This window comes from Marmota marmota, unplaced genomic scaffold (assembly GCF_001458135.2).
Source record: "Marmota marmota marmota unplaced genomic scaffold, marMar, whole genome shotgun sequence".
Classification (NCBI taxonomy): Eukaryota; Metazoa; Chordata; class Mammalia; order Rodentia; family Sciuridae; genus Marmota; species Marmota marmota.
In genome coordinates this window covers 14,921,183-14,942,844 of record NW_026000082.1, presented here as the reverse complement: position 1 = coordinate 14,942,844, position 21,662 = coordinate 14,921,183, and the positions used below count along the sequence as shown (strand labels likewise).

General features: G+C 34.1%; 1 protein-coding gene across 1 annotated transcript in view; it reads right to left on the bottom strand.

Annotated features, from left to right (window-relative positions):
* Faf1 (Fas associated factor 1) overlaps window positions 1-21,662 on the bottom strand; it is a 375,874-nt gene that overhangs the window by 89,584 nt on the left and 264,628 nt on the right. The window contains exon 13 of the mRNA XM_015485020.2: window positions 14,350-14,504. Within this exon, the coding sequence (XP_015340506.1) occupies window positions 14,350-14,504 (155 nt within the window). The remainder of the gene's footprint in view (window positions 1-14,349; window positions 14,505-21,662) is intronic.

The following is a 21,662-nucleotide window of genomic DNA, read 5'->3' as shown; positions in this document are numbered from 1 at the left end:
CTATATACACTAACTAACCATAAAGGCATTGATCCTCAACTTCTAGTAGCCTAGGAATCACCTAGGGAGTTTATTTGAAAGGCAAATTCCTCAGCTCCATCCCCCAGGGGTCAGGTCCAGGAAAGTGCCTTTTTAATAGATTTTGATTTTTTAAGTGGTTAATGGCCACACTTTTTGAGAAACACTTTTCAGGACAGAACACTATTTTTCTTGTAAAGATTAGAAGTTGTTTCTGAGGCATTTCCTTTTTTTTAATATTTATTTTTTAGTTGCAGTTGGACACAATAACTTTATTTTATTTTATTTATTTTTATGTGGTGCTGAGGATTGAATCGGGGCCTCGCACATACTTGGCAAGTGCTCTACCGCTGAGCCACAACCCCAGCCCCCTGATGGCATTTCTAAAAGAAGTCATCCCCAAAACATTTCAGGTGATGGAGCTTCATTCAGTGGACCTTAACATTTTTAAAGTGATCACCTCAGAAGACTAATTTGAAAATCCAAATCAAAGCTTCAGATTTTGGAGCATTCTGGATTTTAGAATTTTGGATATTTGTAAATATCTCCCCATCCAAAAAACTCTGACAAGTGAAATACTTCTGGCCCTAAGCTTTTCAAATAAGGGTTATTTGACTTATAATAAGAACATAAATATTATTTTAAGTACATGAAAACTCCCCCAAATAAGGGTATGCTTTATTTTCCTTATATCTAGACCATAGAATTGTAGTTGAGAAGGATAAAAGAGAACAGTTATTCAATCTCTTATCAGATGCAGAAATTCTTTGTCTAGCAATGTAAATAGAAGATCCATTTTCCAGGGGAGAGCAAATATATATTAAATTTAATGCCTAACATTTCTTCTGTGTTTTGCCTCTTACCAATCAATAAATGTTTATGAAAGCCTACTAAATGTGAGTTGAGCTATGGTTTGTATCCTAAGGGGACTAAGAATATTTTGGCTTTGGTAAATCAAGGTCCCCAAATAGTAAACTCAAGCTAATATAGGACTAGGGCCTACATGTAGTGGTTTAGATTAAGTACTGAAGAAAACACAGAAGATAATTGGAACTTAGAAGACAGGGAGAAATTTATATAGCAAGGCAGTGCTCCTAGATAGGAAACCACTCTCACCTCTACATTTCCTAGTAGTTAACATATATGTGTTGCATAACTGGGCCAGTTTATGCTTCAGTAACCTTTATTTCCATTATGACAATGTTGACCATGAGACTTTCCTTTTCCTCTTCCAAATGCTACTGAAATCAGTTTAATTAAGAAGTTCAATAGACTAAGTGACAGAAGAATGGAGGGAAGAAGAGAGGATAGGAAAAGGAAAGATAGTGGAATGAATCTGACATAATTTTTCTATGTACATATATGAAAACACTAGTGAATCCCACAATAGGATAGATACATCCACAAGAATGAGGTCCTAATTAGAATAAGATATATTCCGTTTTGTATAATTATAACAAAACAGATTCTATTGTCATGTATAACTACAAAGAACCGATAAAAAAGTAACAAAACAAAACAAAAAAAGCAGAGAGAGACACACACACATTAAAAAAAAAAAAAAAAAAAAAAGGACAAGTTGGGCCTTGGATTCAATACCCACCACCACTACTGCCACTGGCAAAAGAAAAAAAAAAAAGACACTCTGGATGAATCTTCATGATCTCCAAAGCTTTCACCGTGCTTCTCTCCCCACAAGTTCATTTGGCCTCTCAAATGAACCAAGCAGGTGTTGGCCCATAAGTTCTAAACTTCCCTCTAACTTTTAGGAAACTGCAGTTTTTATATAATTTCATTCTGTCACTACCCATTGACTCAGGAAGGTGGAAAATATCCAAATATTAACATAAATGAGCAAGTAGGAATTATTGCAAGAACCATAGTCTTGTGGAAAGAACAAAGACTTTGGAGTCAAATGAACCTAACTCACTAGTTGTACCTTTGGATAATTTAATCTTCCTGAACTTTGGCTTTCTTATGTATGAAATGAAATAGATAACGATATGTAATTTTGGAATTGGTCTGTGAATTCATAAATACTACTTCTTTTTCCTCCCTTTTATGTGCTTCAGAGTCATATCTGGTTTCTCCTCTCCACAGAATAAATATAAGGTGAAATGTTTCTTAAAATAAGCTTACTGGTCTATAGCTTCTAGAGTATGTATCAGCATTATCATAAAATGGTGTTCTGATCTAAGGTAGAACATATAACATGTTATCATGTTCTATTATTTTTTCCAGCTGCCAAATTTGGAGACTTCATGATTTTAGTATGTAAAACATTTTCAGCATCATTTGGTTGGCTGGTTTCTCTAAGAACCCTGACATTTATAAATAATTTCCGTAAGTATTTGAAAAGACCTATCATTCTAATAGGCTAAAAAAAAGTAGTAGGAGAGCCTTAGTTGAAATGTCATACATAGGAGGAAAGTTCTTAAAAAATAAAAGACCAATAGCACACAATATTACACTTTAGTCACTCATCAAAGCTCCATGGAAGATTTGATAAAGGTTCACTTGAGACAGCTGATGTTTGATAGCATTGAATGGACATGTTAACTGTGTAGGCTTTTCCTCTAAGCTGTATATCAGTTTTAAGTTAGATCTTCAAAAAGGAATAAAGACCATATCACCTAAGCTCCCCAAAGTATTACCATTACTGAAAAAATAGACTTAATTCAAAGCTCTCTGCTTTTATAGGGGATTAACACAAAAAACTTCTTCTGTATAACGTAATTGTCTATTACATTTCTTAATGTCTCTCAAATAGAAAATCACACAACAAAATTCAGCCTTTAATTCAGTGTCAGGAAATCTTAAGATGAACCTGTTAAACTTCTATTAACAGATGATAAAAAGTATAAAGGACAAACTGTAAACTCTAGGGCACATAAGAGAAATATTATGAGTGTATATCAAATGAACAGATGAATGAGTGAGTATATGCTTATGACATCTTTTTTTTCTCTAACTGCAAGAATTTCAGAGCTGAATTTGGTGTTTAGGTCCAAAATATAAGTCAACTATTACCACTGTTTAATTAGTTTTCATCTGTTTTTATTTTCTGATTTATATTTATTTACTCTTGAATAGTGATTACATTCATTTTTAAAAGTAGGAAAAATGTTAATGCTAAATACACACCCCTAATCTGGGGACAAATATGTAAATACCTTGATTTTCAAATAGTAACTACCAATAAATTTGCCCTTAGTCCCCTATAAGATTGAGAAAAGTTGTTTAGACAAATTGTTTATGAATACTTACAACATAGTAGTGATGAATAGGAGGTTGCATAGGTCACTAAAAACACACCAAAATCGTCATGGCACACTTATAATACCAGCAACTGGGGAGGCTGAGGCAGAAGATTTGTGAGTTTGAGCCCAGCCTGGGCAAGTTTCAAAATAAAAAATGAAAAGTGGGGCTGGGGTTATAGCTCAGTGGTAGAGCACTTGCCTAGCATGCATGAAGTACTGAGTTAAATTCTCAGCACTGCATATAAATAAAAAAACAAAGGTCCATTTACAACTAAAAAAATATTTTAAAATTAAATAAATAAAAAGGGTTGGGGATGTAGCTCAGTGGTAGAGTGCCTCTGGATCAATCACCAGTACCTCAAAAAACAAAAACAAACAAACAAACAAACAAACAACAACAACAACAAAAAAACAGGAAGAACATACCATGCTTGCCTAACATGAGATTATTACACTGTGAACTCCTGAACGTTCAATAAGCTTTGACAATCTGGACTTTGGAGAGGCATGTGAAGAGGTGTTTCAAAAGATCCTTCAGGATAAGATTCAGAAACACAAGCTAAATTAAATAAGTTCATCTGTTACCAGGAAATTCAATCTATAGAGTGCTACCAAACTGAGTGTTGTCTCAAATAGTTAACTATTTGGCTTTGTCCTGTCAACATTTTCATATGAGAGATAAAGAAATCAAATATATATGTATAAGTAAATGCACTGAACACTTACTCTTTTTAATCAATTATACCATTTAATTATAATAAAAACTCTAAGGAATGTGGTTTTATTTCCATTTTACAACATGTAAAGTTTATCTCAGAGGTTTTATTCGACTCATTCAAGGTCATTACAGTGTCCTTGTGGCATAGCTAGGATTTGAATCTTGGTCTGGGTAAATTGAAAGTTCATTTATATTCTTAACCATTATGCTATCCTTCATTCTTACAATATCCAACAAATAATATTGAGCCTTGTAATAAGAAAGAAAAGTGAACACACAACTTTTGCTCTTATGAAGCTTATATTTTAGTGGAAGAATTAGAAAATTAATTTAAAAATATGTAAAATATGTAAAACTGATGTCTTATGGAAAGCTCAAGGAGGGTGCTATGAACAAGAATGATGGTGGGAAAGCCACCTTTAGAAAGGTTCATCAGACTTTTCTCAAGAGGGGACATTTACACTGAGACCTAAAGGACTGATGACTTCTGTTTCTTAAACAACTAGTGAGGGCAGCTGTGAAAGGGAGTAGAGGTGTGTGATGTTTTTGATAAATATGTGGTATCATCTAGAGATCTCACCCAGGAAGAAAGACTTAACTAGAGAATCCTAGTAGGCTTACCTAGCATTACTGTATGCTCACTAGTTAGTATGATTTTCTCCAGAAGTGTTTAACCACAAAGGCAAAGGGAAGGCAAATAAGTGGGTCCAACAAAGTGAATGTATTGAATGGAGTTTAAAATATCACCAGGAATTGATAATGATGAATCTCAAAATCTACATAGGACAAAGAGGGAAATAAAAATTACAGACAGAAAGGTTGGGTAGAGTGACAGAAAGTGGTAGGGTAACAGACTGGAGACTACACGAAGATTTAAAAAACAAGTACTTATTATATTTGAATGAGTGGGACTACTATGAAGAAGTGGTCAGAATCAGATGTTTTAAATAAAAATATATGCGGTGGTATAGTTTCCATTGGTAACCACAGAAAAATTTTCTGGAGTTGGACACATCTAGGAACTAAGAGGATTATCAAAGAGTAGAAACAAGAAGTTACGGTGAGTGATAAATTTGTGAAAGTTAATAGAATTTGTACCCCCCCCCCCAAAGATCTTTTCAATTAATTGCATCAGTAGCAAATTGCAGATATATGGTTTATTATCAATTCAAGTTTGAAAAACAAGTAGGGGGTTTCAGTTGACTTCCGGAGTTTGACAGAAACCAATAATTAAATTCCAGAATAGTTTGTACATAGTACCAAACAAACCTCTGGAACACTATGTTGAATCCTTGCACCTTTACAGGAGACTATTTTATAAATAACAGTGGAAAGAATTAATTGTATTTGGTAAGAAAATGCAGGGAAAATGAGCAAAGGAGAGCTATAGGGAAATTAACAGTGGAATGTAATATGAGGAGATAAGTTAGGCTTATTTCAGATAAATACAAAACCAGAACCAAAACCAAGAAAGTGTGGAAGGCTTCTATAGAAGAAGCACTATAGCAAAGAACTGTCCAGCTTTTAGACCAGCTCCTCAAACACTGTTCTCTCTAATATTTAGGCAGAGATTGGAGCAATATCTGTCAAGCATATTATGGAGAAAAAGGTCTACATGGCTGCAAATTGTGCTGCTAAGGATGTGTTTAATTCCCAATAAGATGTAGTAACTCTCATCTTACACTTCTCTTACATGCCTAACAGGACTTTGCTCATAGTAACTCGTAATAGATGGCTTTTTAAAAAGTTCTATAGTTTATGCTTCGTTTGTGAACAATACAAAACTATCACTCTTTTCTATTACTTAATGCTATCAAGTTCAGAATCATAAAAAATATGCTTGTGGGCTGGGGATGTGGCTCAAGTGGTAACGCGCTTGCCTGGCATGTGCGGGGCGCTGGGTTCAATCCTCAGCATCACATAAAAAAAAAAAAAATAAAGATGTTGTGTCCCCCGAAAACTAAAAAGTAAATATTAAAAAATTCTCTCTCCTTAAAAAAAATATGCTTGAGAAAAGGACACCAAATCTATTCCCTAATGAGTTATCTAAACTTAGAAGAAACAGGATTCCATTTTATTCCCCAATTCCAGTCTAATAGATACTTATTCACTTTTTGGTGGTAATATTTGGCAGAACAGATCATTAAGACTGTTGACATAAAACCTTGAGTGTCTATGCAGACCGATAGGCAGATACTGGACAAAATGTCAAAGGATCCAGTTTCCACATTGATTTTCTTTCTTTCTCTTTCTTTTCCTGTGTTACTGGAGATTGAAGCCAGAGGCGCTACATCCCTAGCCCTTTATATTTTTTTGAGACTGTGTCTCACCAAGTTGTTGAGGGTCTTCCTTAAGCTGCTAGGACTGGCCTTGAACTTGTAATCCTCGTGACTCAGCCTCCTGAGTTGCTGGGATTACAGGTATGTGCCACTACATCTTGTTCCACAAGTAATTTTAAAATCACAGAACAAATCTGTTTATTTTATAATTTTTATTATAATATTAATTTTTCTGCTTTACTACTAGTATTTATGGAAGAGGAAAAATGTACTACTAATTTAAATGGCATAGGTGTTATGATTAGTTAAAAATTCTTCAGAAGTACCTATGAATATAAAAATTATTAATAATGACACAGCAGTTAAAAAAAAACAAATTTTGGAGACCTTTTCAATTTCATACAATAAGAAAAGCAAAAGACCTGATGGAGCACATATGTTTTAAGATATTTCAGTTTATAAATATCTTATTTTGGGAATTTGTTTCATTTGCTTTACATTTTGAAACCTATATAAATAGTGGATCAACTACCTCTCACAACCATATTGTTTTTTTATTTGAATGTATATATTCTAAAGTACAAGACGATTAGGTATTGGGATTGACAATTTGTACATAACTTTACAATTACACCACATGGAGTCATAGAACAGAAAAGGATGTGGCAATAGATCATAAAGGTCCCAAGGCTTGGTGTCACACTCAGATTTCAGGCAATGTGACATGGTGAAAATTTTTTGAAATGCTGTGATTCTTATAATCATGATACCTAGAATATTCGAAGCACACAGCGCTTAGCAGAAATACCAACTAGATAATAATATAGTGCATGAGAAAAACAGGATTTGAAAAAAATTTATAATGTTCTTTGAACTGGCTTGTCAATAGTATCATCTTTGTATTATTCTTTCTAAACAACTGTTTTCATATATACTGTTTATTGACAACTGTATCTGAGTTAAATGCATATTTCCTAAATAGCATTAGGTAGATGAATATGGAGAAAAATACCCCCACCCAAATGCTTTGAACCAGATTCAAAGCACTTACTATCAGGCAGTTATACATGTAGAAGTAGGTAGAAATGTGGGAAATGTCCAGATCAGAGGGGAGGGGGGAAGCTTGTAAACTGGTAATTTTAAATTATCTTGAAGGACATTTTAAAAGGATTATCTATTTTAAAGAGAGAAGAATGTATTATAAACAGTTTAGCCATCATCTACATAGAGATTGGTTTGTTCTCAATCTTAAAAGGCCATCACCTTTTATCCATTCCCCCTTTCCCTTCCTTTCAGTACTATTAGGAAACTATTCACAAGTGTACTACTGGACAATGCTGAGCAGTAATTATGACTTGCTGACAAAGAGATATGAACAATTACTGAGCCCATTTTGAAACCCTACACTAATAAAGTCATTAGATGCTGCCCTTGCCATGATCCTTCTAAAAGCTTCTGAAGTTACAAGAACACACGGCATTGTTTGCAGGGACAATTGCTGCTGGCAGAACGCAAACCTTGAGTTAAACCATGCTGCAAATTGATCTTGACATTCTGTTAAGACCGTCACTAAAAATCAAAAGCAGAGGAGAAAAGGAGAAAATGAGTGGGTAGGATGTAATCATGGAACAGGAGGGGTTCCTCCTCACCTTCTCTCCTCCCTCTTCACAAAACAAACCAGAGAGAAAATGACAAACTCTCCTGGTGTTTTGGAACCTTTATTTTAAAGCATTAATTAAGCCCTTGACCTGGGATGTTTAGGATGGCAATACACTTCCTTTAAAAGTACTGGAAGGAAAATGTTGCACAAAAGGAATAAAGAAGTTGGAGAAAATTATATGGACATCTGGCAAGAAGGCTCTCTGGAAGTCTTAGTACCCTGACCACAACATGTTCATCTGTTTTATCTGCTCTCCTCTGTAGAATACATATTTGCTCTTAGGGTAGCAGCTGGAAATTAACACTCCTTGTGTCTCCCATGTAGACCCCACACCTGGGCTATATTTGCTGGATCAAATGGAAGTGTGGGGTTAGGCTAACATGGTCAGCTAGGCTTCAGCCAGGCATGAACCACTGAGTGGTCAGGAATTATGGGTAAGCCACTGAGAATATGGCTAATTACTAAGATGGAAAGTACAGATGAAGATGGCCTAGTGATAATACATGCTTTAAGTTAATTAACTCTTGCCAAAGATTATGTGGAAAATTATTACTTGAATATTAAGGCTAACAAGTACCTGTTAGCACAGTAGAGGAAGTTTGCAGTAACCTTAAATACAGCAGCCAAGGGCATTAAGTTCAAAAGCTAAAAGCCACAGGCAATAGAATTATCTTGTGAACATTGGTATTAACGATGAATTATACATATATCATGCAACCTGTGTAACCTGGGCACTATCAGAGTTCTTAGAGAACTCTTTACATTACTCTGAATACTGCTTAGAAGTAGCGTGCAAAGCCTGATTTAACCATTTTGTAGCACATACAACATTTTACCTCAGGAACTTGCACTTAAGCAACTAACACACTGGTATTGATAGCTGGCTGATTACCCAGATGTCACTACCCTAGTCAAAGTCAATGTTTAATTTTAAGTCTTCTGGAATTAGATCATTTATACAAGCACCTATATTTGCCTTGTGGGCCCTTCTAGTCAGAACAGGAGATAACCACTAATGCACTTATTACAGGTCAATGCTGTGATCTACTCTACCCTTCCTTGATAAAGTAACTTAGTCAAGAACCCACTCATCATGGAGGGCAATGTTTCAATGCATGTGATATATGTCCAAATATTTTGAATAGATGAAAGCAACTTAACACTTACTATGATGGTAGTTACACAGTATTATTTATAGTTAATGTTGATGGTGCCCAAATGGAATGTGCCTGATTACTTGGCATATCTTACCAAATAAACAGGCAAGCATGTTGATTCCGTGAACATGTTTATTTTAATCACTGCCATCACCACTTCAGAAGATTCAGTACCATCTGACAATGGCTCAACTTGGGATTACTTTTGGGATAGCACAGAGACTTGGCAAAGTCTGTGCAGGAAACTCTGGAACCCTTAAATGAACTCAATTAGGTTGGAATTCAATCCCTTTTTCAGATGGTCTCAGGGTATGTATGGCCCTAGGTACAGGCCATGATATTTTAGGACCCCTTTAAGGCCTGCAGAAGACAAAGTATTCAGCCTGGACATTTTTAGTTCATTATGCAAGGAAACAAAGGCTTTTATTAGTTTTATTAGTCCTATTAGTAGTTACAGAGGAAGATGACACAGTTAGAGGACCAATGCTCTTGCCATTACCCAAGCTTAATTTCCATTGCTTTCACAATAAGCTTTTTATAGATTATTTATTACCAATTTGGTACTTAATTTTTAAAAATTATTATTATTATTTTTTAGTTGTAGATGGACATAATACCTTTATTTTGTTTAGGTATTTTTTTGTGGTACTGAGGATCTAACCCAATGCCTCACATGTGCTAGGTAAGTGCTCTACCACTGAGCCACAAGCCCAGTCCCAGTATTTAATTTTTAAAAGGCATTATGTAATGTATAAGATTATAGATATACCACCCTTAGGGAGTTGACAACCTTGTAGGCAGATAACCAATAACTGTACACTGTAATGAGTGCTATTAAAACAAGCTACTATAGGAATATTATGGGAACACATAGAAAGTGCATTTGAACCCAGACTCAAGTGGAAGATGAGGAAAGCTAAGGCTTCTAGGAAGTGATATTTGTCCTGAATTTTAAGAAATTATCCTTTCACAGCTAAGTATTAATTCACTAAGAGTACATTGCACTCAAAATATTCTTATTGTTTTAGTTAAACCATGATGGTTTTCTACGTGTTATGCATCCAAAAGATATTTGATCTCTGTTCCACCAACTGCTTGTAAGCATATGCCAATACTGGGATGGATCAATAACAATACTTTTATGGATCTGTCCCTCCCAGTTTATTGGCTTAATCCTCAATCTGGTTCAGACCATACAGGATTACATTAGTTGGCCAATTCCCTTCCATCTTTCTTTCCTCAACAATTATCTCAAGCACTGACCCTTCATTCCAGATACTTAATTATGATGCTTTAAATAATACCAATACTCTTTGTAAAGAATAAAAAAGCCACAACCTAACAGACTAGGAATGCTACTAATACAAAAATTTTTGAATAGAAAAAGTAAAATTCTATTCACATTTTTCTGTATGTCATCTCTTTAAAGTCCTTCTCTGACTTCTTTATGCATAACAATTCCCTATGGGGTTTACTCCTAAAGCACCTTTCACATACATTATATATTATCTCTTTTGTGTGACTTTTAAAATTATTTTTAAAATATGAGTCATGGTTTTCTGAGGCTAGCCTTGAACTTGAAACCCTGCCTCAACCTCCTGAATTGCTAGGATTACAGGTGTGTGCCACTGTGCCTAGTGCCACTTTTGTTTGCCTTGATTCCTAGACTCTCAGTGCTTTGAGAGTTAGGATTGTCTTGCTCAACTTTTCATCTTCAGTTCTTAGCACCATTCCTGGTTTATACTAAATATTCAGTAAATATTTACTCAATGAATAAATGTGAAGAAATATAAAAACTTTCTTAAAATATTTTTTAGTCATGTCCAGGAGTGATTTTGCAAGGTCCCCTTGCTTACTATTATTACCTGTTTCTATCTCTTTCATTTATAGGTATATCCTACTATCAGGTTCATTAGTAAAATGAACAGTTAAGAAATTATACCCTCTAGCACCTCTTAAGATAACCTAGGGCTTTCATCCTATGACTTTAAGAAAGAATGGCCCTGAAATCCATTGATACAGCTGTCAACAAACCATAGAATTTTTAAAGAAATTCCATTTAAATATACAACACTGAAATTATAAGTAGCATTCTTAGATGGAATTGGATGTATATATTTATTTCATAAATTCTGAGTTTCTTTCACCTAGAATTTAATTTATAATAACAAGTGATATTAATATCCTGGTAACTTCACCAAAGCATTCACATGAGTTCAATATCCTTCATTTATCTTCTACACACCAGAGATTCACAGTAAATTGTGCTTGGAGGATTAATGTTTCTATAGCCTTAATCAGAATATACCTTAAGCAAAAATATATTTGATCAGCAAGATCCTTCCCATCTTGGACATCAATGTCTAGAGGTATAACATCAGGTGGTAGTCCTAGAAACCACTAGGGAAGCATACAAGTTAAATAGCTTACAGGTCCAGGTCTCTCTACATTTATATGATTTGTCAGAACTAGGATAGCCAAGATGGGACAAGAAAAACTATCCGCCATAAATTTATTCAAAAACTATTATTACGGTTATATAGAAAACAGTTAAAAAGCCAGAGCTACAATCTTATTTTTTTTTTAATTTATTTTTCAGTTGTATTTGGACACAATACCTTTATTTTATTTATTTATTTTTATGTGGTGCTGAGGATTAAACCTGGTACCTCACACGTGCTTGGCAAGTGCTCTACCACTGAGCCACAACCCCAGCCCCTACAATCTTGTTTTTGATGCCTAGACTTCTGTATTTCCTCATTTCAGTACTTTCCTCATTTCCATACTTCTGTATTTCCTCATTTCAGCTCTCTAGTTATGTAAATGATGGCACATCATTTTTGATATGTAGTAATTTTTGATATGTAGCCCAATGATAGACAAATATTAACACAAGCAGTCTTCTGTAAAATGAGAATGAAAGTTTGAGGTTAGTTAAAGTTAAAAGGATCAAATAAATGATGCAATAGATTTTCATGATAAATACCTTTGGATAAATGTGGTTTATAAAATTCCAAGAAAGATCATACAGCAAGAAACCCAATTAGATAATTTTATTCAGATGAATTTATGACACCTGATAAGAAAATTGTGGCTAAGCTAAACCATTCATTTTTGGCAATAAATCAGCCTAATTCTCTTAGTTTCAATGTATCAAAGGAGACCCACTTTTACTCTCTTTTTGGGAATATGACACTCTAATAAATGCTAATCTTAGGTTTAAAAATGTTTCCTATTTTCTTAACAGTAATAATGATGGAACTGTACATCAAAAAGAGTTATGTTGTTTTGTTACTTTAATATAGAGAATGGAACACAGCTTAAAATAGTTCTTGATTTTTAATGTGAACAGAAGTGAACTTTGAATAAGTATGGCAATTATCTTAAAATTCTAGGAATCATTCCGTTCTCTTTTCTTCTATATTACTCTGTGTTTCCTATAAATGTTTATTAAGTTGAATTCCTAGATGTTTCTATTTTCAGTCTATAATATCACTTCCTTTTATTTTCATGACAGTTAATGAAATATCCCATTTTTTAAAATGAAGACAGAAATATCTTATCATACTTCATAGTCAGTCCTACAATTCGTTGAGAAATAGCTCTAAAGCCTTAAACAAGGCCTTTATTTAGTGTTTTTAAAGAAGTGTCATAAGGAGTTAATAGGACACAGCTGTACTGGCTCTTTCTAATAAGCAGCTTCTGTCGCTTTGGTCACCACAGGTGTCTCTGTAACCTGCAAACTCTTATTACTAGTGTATCAAAGTTGTGCTACTTAACAGACTTCTTTAGTAAAACATAACAAAGCAATTACATGGCTGTTGATTGCCAGTCATAAAAAAAAAAACCTCAAACACTGTTTTTCAAAAGAAACTACACTGCAATTTTTTGTCATTGTAAAATAAAAGGAACTAAGGAATTAAATGGAGGATAGAACAAAATAACAGCAGGTAGCCCACTGAACTTAGCCACTACAGATGGTTTAGAAATAGTGTTTCCTTCTTCATCAAGTTGTGGATAAAAGGAAAGGAGGAGATTCCTTACTGCCAGTGAATGGCAAAAGATTTAGCCACGTCTCCAGTCTATGTATTTTGCCTCATGAAAGACCTTCGATGCTGCATTTTTATCTGTTTTTGGCACTGCTTTTCATCACCTTTAACTGAGTGTGAATAATAACCTGATTTAATTTAAACAAATACAGGTGCTAGAGGTTCTTTATTTATGTATAACAGGGAATATTTCCAAGGCAGAACAAAGTCATCCTAGGAAATTTCCTAACCATTTGCTTAAAGAAATTAAGTATTAGATGAAGAAATTGCTTCAACATTTTTTTTTTTGCTCACAGTTAAGGGAAGAATTTTCTTTTCAGATTCAGACAACATAAAGCAAAGTCTGAATGATAATAAAAAATTCAGTGAGACATAAAATAATAAAAATATAAATCGGATAATTTCTAATTGATCTATCATCGTTTAAATTAGGTAACTATAATAGGCTTTCTTGAAATGAATTAATTTAACCTCCTGTTCATAAGCCCGCAGTCTTGTGTTATGATTGTGTTAACACATCCAAAATAGCATCATGGGATGTTACAGTCACATGTGTAATTACACATATTGAAAATATATTTCAGATGGAAAACTCAGAAAGGTAAAATATGAAGAATTACTTATCATTTAAAGAAATTATGATTAACAAATTAACTATACTTATACTGACAAATAGGAAAGGGATTTTTTTTCTTTTGAGAATATGGATGCATTGCTGGCTGTGTGCAAAAGAATGTGTGCAATAAAGCGATTACATCAATTAGCATATGCTAGAGTTAAGCTATTACCAACTTCACTGGACTGGTCCAGAATGTCCTGCCTTCTTCACTGAAGTTATTAAAAAAATAAACCTACTACTAGGATTACGCGTTAGACTTGCTTTGCCTTTTATGAGCATCATAAAAACACTGATTTTCTTTAAACAATCAACAAACTAGAAATATATACTATCTGTCTTATTGCAAAAAAAGAGAAATATATTTTTGTTTTCAGGTTATTATTGAATTTAAGCAGAGTCTTTTTAAAGTTATGTTTTCAAATTGTAAATAACTGCATATGTAGCTATAACAAATAGTTTTTATCTAATGAAATGTAATAGAAGCGTTAATGCTAAAGATGAAAAATATTTATGATGACAAGAAGCCAAACACAATAATGACTTTTTAAAAAACAGAAGACCAACTTACAACTTGTGAACAGAATATTACCTTGCTCTGTTGGCGTCCTTTGTCAGATCCCAAGCCCAGGTTATAAAATTTTGACTCAGATAAGAAACAATGGATTCAGCACAAAGCATTTGTGAGCAGAACACGTTGGTTAGTACACTTTCATCATGGTGGAGGTAGATAGCAAGAAGCTTTCTCTGCAAAGAGGAGAAAATACCAATCAATTAAAATACCCATTAATGAAAGATTCTTGCATTTTGGAGAGGCATAATCAATATAAATGAACAGCAAAGACAAAAATTAAATGCTATTCCCTAAAATCGTACCTTACATTTGGAGTTCCTAAAGCATCTACAGTATAAACAATTTTTGCCTCCTTACACTTTAAATAAAGAGGCAAGTATGATTACATCTAGTTTTACAGATTGCTAGCATAGATTCCTATTAACATGTGGAAGCAAAATTTGCAAGAGAATTGCATTTTCTTTAAATAAAATGGACTTACCATTCTTTATGTTCAATACATCTTTATGTAAAAGAGAAATATTAACTCTAAGGCATTTAACTATGCAGAAAAAAAATTAATCATTAAGATTGGATGGCAAAACATCTCTTACATATTCTTTATGTTTTTAATTTGAACACTGAATAGTCTCTTCTACTTGAAAGAAAAAGGGCTGAAATAAAGTTCTGTTTTAGATCTACTAGTAATTTCAAAATGCTTAATATATTCCCATATTAAAGTCCTTACTTATGAATATGTAATTTTAATTACCATTTGAAAAGATGTTTAAAAATATGCAGTCGACATGAATTCTTTTTTGGTTTAAATTTTATAAGATATCCAATGTAGTTTCTCCTACGAAAAATTATTTTTTCTTTTGGCCATGATAGAACTTGTCCTTAAGAAATGACATTTGCTGTCTTAAAAACGTCCTGTCATAGTTGGGTATTCAATAAAATAACTCAAATTAAAAACTAAAATTGAACAATATAATTTGCAATATGTCAGCTACAATAATGTCAAAAATGAAATAACCCAAATTCTGTTGACTAACTTATTAATGCTACCTTATAGAAGAGCTAAGTTTAAGAGTCACAGTTATCAGGAAAAGGAAAGACAAAACATATAAACCAATAAGCGAAATTCTGCCAGAGGAAAATTTCAAGGAAGTTTTAAGATATTTCCATTCATATTAAGTAAGGAATATGATGGTAGTCGTTAACTAAACATTTGCTGGGTGTAATTCTTAAATAAAGACTCATACTGATGAATGCCTAATGATGTCTGATGCTTGGAAGTATCCTGATAAAGAACCCAAATTGTAACAATGCCTTAAAAATAATCATTAAAATATTTTTCTCAAAAGAAAATTTTGTACTATAAAAGAGGTAAATATATTAAATAAAGGTAAACAGATTAAAATTCTAAAATCATCCTGCTATTTTTACATTTACCTCCAGAATAAACTTGTAAAACAAGTACTAACCTCATTAGCATATGAGGAAACTGAGGTTTAGAACCCTGACTTGTGCTAAATTCCACAACCAGTTTGTAAGAAACACACTGGGGACTACAAACCAGATTGACTGAATCCAAGTCTAGTGTTCTATCTCTGATACTACAATGTAGCAAGGAAATCACCACACCATAGTCAAGGCATGTGGGAGCACTCATAACTTGAAGCTGCTACACTGCTTACAACATCAGTGCTTCCAGGCCTCAGAAACTGCATGTAACAGGAATAAGGTCAGGGTTCCTGTATAAATAGTTTGGCTGATCTCACCCTGCTTCTATGTGTTAATTCATCTATTCATTCATTTAACAAGCATTTGTTCAAATACTCAATGTGTCAGGCCTAGGAAGAAGTACAAATGATAAAGTGGTGAACAGGAAAGACACAGGGTATCTTCATCTATGTTGATGTCTGCAGGAAGTTTGCAATCAGATATATTGTTGGAGAAATACTTATTTGGTAAATTCTGACTCAACCTTGAAGGTTCAAAGCAAATGCCTCTATGAAACCATTTCTGATTCTCTTAGGCAAAGTTAAGAGCTTCCTTTCCTGCGTTGCTAGCTCTTCCCACTAGTATAATTGTTTACCAGTTTCTCCTCTAGACTAAGTCTCTCAAGGGTCAGGTCTAGGTCTTTTTCTGACTTCTTTACAACCTAAACTAGCATAGGTGCCAGCCTGTTTGAGGAAAACAACCTGAATGCTGATATTAACCTCGGCCCCATAGCAAAAAAAGACACCACATGGCAATGACAATGCTAAATCAGTTTTAGTAAGTGAATCAAGAATCTGCTGCTTTAGGGAAAGATCGTGAACCTGGCTGCAAACAAATTCAGAGCTCCTCTTCTTAGGAGATCTCTAACTGAAAAGATAGAGGGATGTCAACCTCTAATTCAGCTTGATCGTATCTCAGCAACTACATTTAATGAGACACTGGGAACAAGAGAGCTGTCTACTTTTAAATCAGCATATTTCTCACCAAACAATAGCAATTGCTAAATCTTTAAAATGCCTATTTCTCTCAAGAACATTGTAATGGAACATTTAGACTTTGGGAAAGAGATTAGTGATTTATATCGCTATCTCACTGATTTAATTTAAATGCTCTTCCAAACCAAACACACATGTGCCAGAGAAGCTACTAAGAAACCCAACATGCAGAGTTCCCCATAAGTGAAGCCCACAGTGTTGACTGAAACTAAACTTGGAAATCCAGGGCACTAATGCACAATATCAAGCAATAAAACAGCATCTCTTTGGCAATATTTAATTTAAAAAAGAAGAAAGAGGCGGGCGAAGATCAGGGACTGTCTGTTTTGGAGGATCAACCATTCTGCATTTCAAAGCATTGGTCCCTGCAATATCCAGGTTACTGTGCTAGAATCTCGACTATTATATCGCAGTTGTGAGAGGGAGGGCAAAGATGTGTTTACTCAGTGATTAGGCCCTTAGAATAAGCCTCTAGCTCCTAGAGAGACAGCTCACCACTTATTCATTTGGGCCAATTCACAAAGCCTAGGAAGATTAAACATCCATGCTGAGAAGACAAGCGAATGCAGACGGTGAAAAAGAAATAAAAATTCTTTAAAAACTCTGAGATGACTTCATTATTTTTCCACAAGGAAACTTTAGGAAAGTGTTTAGTTAGAGAAAAACCCACATTGACCTCTCTCTAAACCCTTAATCTTTCCTTTGTGGTGGCACTGCTTTGTGGTAAGCGACTGGCTCGCCTCGCCCCTCTTTTCACTAGAAGCTGAGAGAAAAAAGGCTCTGGAGAAACAGTTTTCGTTCCAGGGACACAAACCCCTGACACTGTTAAACATGAGATGCCAGGAAAACACACTTAAAAAAAATTCCCACTTTAAACTCTAAACTGAATGTGAGAAAGAAGATGGTAAAAAAGAGTATCAGGAAAAGATCTTCAGGCTGGGGGCACGCCCACAGCAGCTTTCAAAAGGGAAATGAAATAATATTAAAATGCTCTCATCTCTCTGACAGGATAAGCATTCAACAATAACAAAAAAAATTTCTTTTGCTGTTATGACAGTTGTCAAAAAACAAACACAATAATATGCAAATACTACTAAATTTGGGCTATACAGTCTATTTTAATTATAGGCATGATAAACGAGGTCCAGTTTCAGATTTCTGATTACCTAATTGAGCTTAATTTAGGTAGGGCAAAACAGAATTGAATTCGGCATAAACCAATCTGGAAGAGTAGAAATGGCAAAGTAATCAGAAAACTGCTTCTGTGAAGAAGGGGCATAGAGTACACAGAAAAAGCATTAAGATAGTGTTTTGTTTTCCATTACTATAACCATTTTTTTCCTTTGGTCCATTAATAATTTAGTTCAATAACATTTACAGAGTGCCATGTGTTAGAGATTGAGAATATGGAGATGAATAAAACAAAGTTCCTTTGCTCTTAAATAATTGGGGGTGGGTGGGTATGTTGGGAAGTAAACATTTAATCATGTAACAATGATAATATTGGGGTACTAAAAAGACTATATTTTATTTGTATTTTCTAATTTGGCAGAGGGTCTAACTCAGGTAGATCATAAAGGCAAACAACTCAGCTTCACTATTCTCATATGTCCATTTTGTGATCTAGGTTTTGGTAACACAGTATAAAGAATGGTCTCCAAGCTTTAAAATAATAGAAAGCTCTGTTCTAAAATGAGTTCTGCCATTTACCAGTTGTACGATCATGGGGTAAGAAAGGTCATAACGATTGTGCACAAAGTAGGTTAAGCATCTATTTATTATGCAGGGCCCCACAGCAGGTACTGAATAAAAAGTATGTTAGGATGAAGATTCCGGGACTAACCATGCAAATAAAAGGGGTTTGAAAGCAATTCTGAAAGAAATCATAGTCATGAAAATGTATTAAAGATTAAGCAGCTCCTACTGGCAATAGTATCTGGGATGCTCATTGTGTCGTCAGTGCCTCACTAATCTTCACATTCCAATCTAGAAGCTAAGGTACTAAGTTGATGTTTAGGAAATGCCCAGCTGACAGCAACCAATGTAACTTGGCTTTGAGTGGCATTGGCTATTGTATTTAAACAATATCATAGAACCAAAGAACACTAGAACTGAAAGAAAGTAGCTATGTCTCAAAATGAGCCAGTCACAGAACACTCAGGAAACAGTGAAGGACTAAAATGGAAGTGTTTCTTTTTGAGTGACAAAATATCCATAATCTGTGTGTTCAATTATTTTAATATGATATCACAAATAATTTCTAGAAATGGTAGTTCAGAGTAGTAAGAATTAAGGTATAGGGCTGGAGTTGTGGCTCAGCGGTAGAGCGCTCACCTAGCATGTGCGAGGCCCTGGGTTCGATCCTCAGCACCACATAAAAATAAATAAACAAAATAAAGATATTGTGTCCAACTACAATTAAAAAAAAAGAATTAAGGTATAAAATTATGTACTCTGTGTAAGTTGGGACTTGACTTTATTTCTTTTTCCCACTTCTGATCTTCATCATTATCATTACCATAATAATCAGAATCATTACTATTATCAGGCTTTTGTTTTTTAAGTTTGGAGATGGTTTATTTACATAAAAAGTGATATACTGATTCTAATAAACACCCATTTATTCTTTATCTAGATGTACCAATTATTAACATTTGCCCATATTCATTCTATCATTCTTTTTATACTTCTTTCCTTGAATTATTTGAAAGTTGCAGATAACATGCTTCCACCACAAATATTTTAGTATCTGTCTCTTGAGATATAACCACTGTATCTTTATCACAACAAAGACATTTAATATTACTGCACTAATATCATCTAATATAGAGTTCATATTCAAATTTTCCCCAAAATACTTAATTAAGGTGGGGCAAAATAGACTTTGGGAAAGAGATTAGTGATTTATATCACTATCTCACTGATTTATTTTAAACACTCTTCCAAACCAAACACACATGTGCCAAAGAAGCTACTAAGAAACCCAACATGGGTAGCTGTTTTACTTACTAAATCCAGGATCTAATTTGAATCATTCTAGTATACCCCTTACTTCTACTATACTGCTATGGATGTTCACAGGTCCAGCTAAGCATTTAATCATGACATAATAACATGGTAAGAATAGAGGCAGCCACACTGGATTCAAAATTCCTACTTTACCACCTCTTAGCTCTGTGGACCTTGGAAAAATTACTTCAATTTTCTGTGCTTGGGTGCCATGCAGTTCTGGAGGTCAAAAAAATACAACACTCAGCCTACATGGGAATGGTGAGGGGGTAAGGATAGCAAATCAGTGGTCATGAGTAAAATTGATACTTGAGCTGAATTTTAAAACTAGGGACACAGTAACAGATTTCTCTAGGACTTAAGATGAATTTTGAATTTAGTTAATAGTGCGGAAAGGTTGAGTGGCAATCTCCCAGTCTGTCCAAAGAACACCCAACTAGTAATTTTTAAAGAGTGAAGAACCAATGGGCAGATACGAATTTTTTCTCATTCATCTTTTTAATTAGATTAGTGGCTGACAACTAAAAACTACATTTCTTGGACTCTTGTTAATCAACTGTGGTTCTGTAACTAAGTTCTGGACAATTTAAACAGAAGTGTTTGTTGGAGTTCTAATACCCATCCTGAATCATGACATCATCCAAACCTTGCCATTAAAGCAACATGAAAGTACACTGAGTTTCTGACTCTTTGAGGTACCATACTAGGCCTGGACAGATGATCTCAGAATTTCATGAAAGAAAGAGAAATTAACTTTTATTTTGCTTAAGCCATTATTACATTTTATTTTTCTGTTAAAAAATCAAATCCCCTTTTATTAATAATAGCTGTAAGAAATCCTTAATCATATATAAAATGATAGTCTATGGAACTATATCGTTAATTCAGAAAATAAGAAGAAAAAGACATGCATTTATGGATTAGTTTTTGTCCTAACAGGAAGAGTCTCACATTATACCAGCGGGCCCTAAGTTATATACCAATGGGGATTAACTTTGGCTTGAGGCAAATGAACTGACAGATATTGAAAAAGCTTCATCTTGTACTTCTAGTTATTAAGACTTATCATCAGAAGGTCAACGAGGATTCGGATTGGATAAACACAAAAGAAAGCATGGAGCTTACTGCTTGAGGTGACTCTAGTCTTATCTTCATGTAATGGAGAAGGAGGCATCTTTATTGTTAATATAGTCTAGCCCAATTAATCCAGAGAAGATGGCCTACGTGTTTGGAATAGTGTAATCATCAAGTGTGCAAGTATGTGAAGTGCCATGTGTACCAAAGTATATAAACCTGAGACTCAACATTGTGACTGAAGTCATAGTAAGTGAGTTGTCTAGATATTTTTTGTCGTCTATTTATCTACCTACCTACCTAACACAAGTGATTTTTATAATATAAACCATGTCATATATGCTATTATGCACCTCAAATTTTTCACTTAATAGATCTTGATCATACATATATTGATCATACAGATATTAATGTAGAATACATATATATATATATATATATATATATATATATATATATATATTCTACATTAATATCTATGAGGTAACTTTTTTTGTGTGGTGCTGGGGATTGAACTCAGGGCCTTGTACACACGAAGCAAGCACTCTACTAAATGAGATATGTTCCCAGCCCCATAATTATTTTTAATGGCCACATGGTATTCCACTGTTTGAATGTACCATTATTTATTTAATCAGTCTTTTACTAATGGACATCCAGTTTTTGCTATTTAAACAATGCTACCATAGATATCCTTATATTTATCTTCTTTCTTATTTGCATAAGCATATGTGTAGAAACATTTCAGGTATTTTGATAGGTGAAATT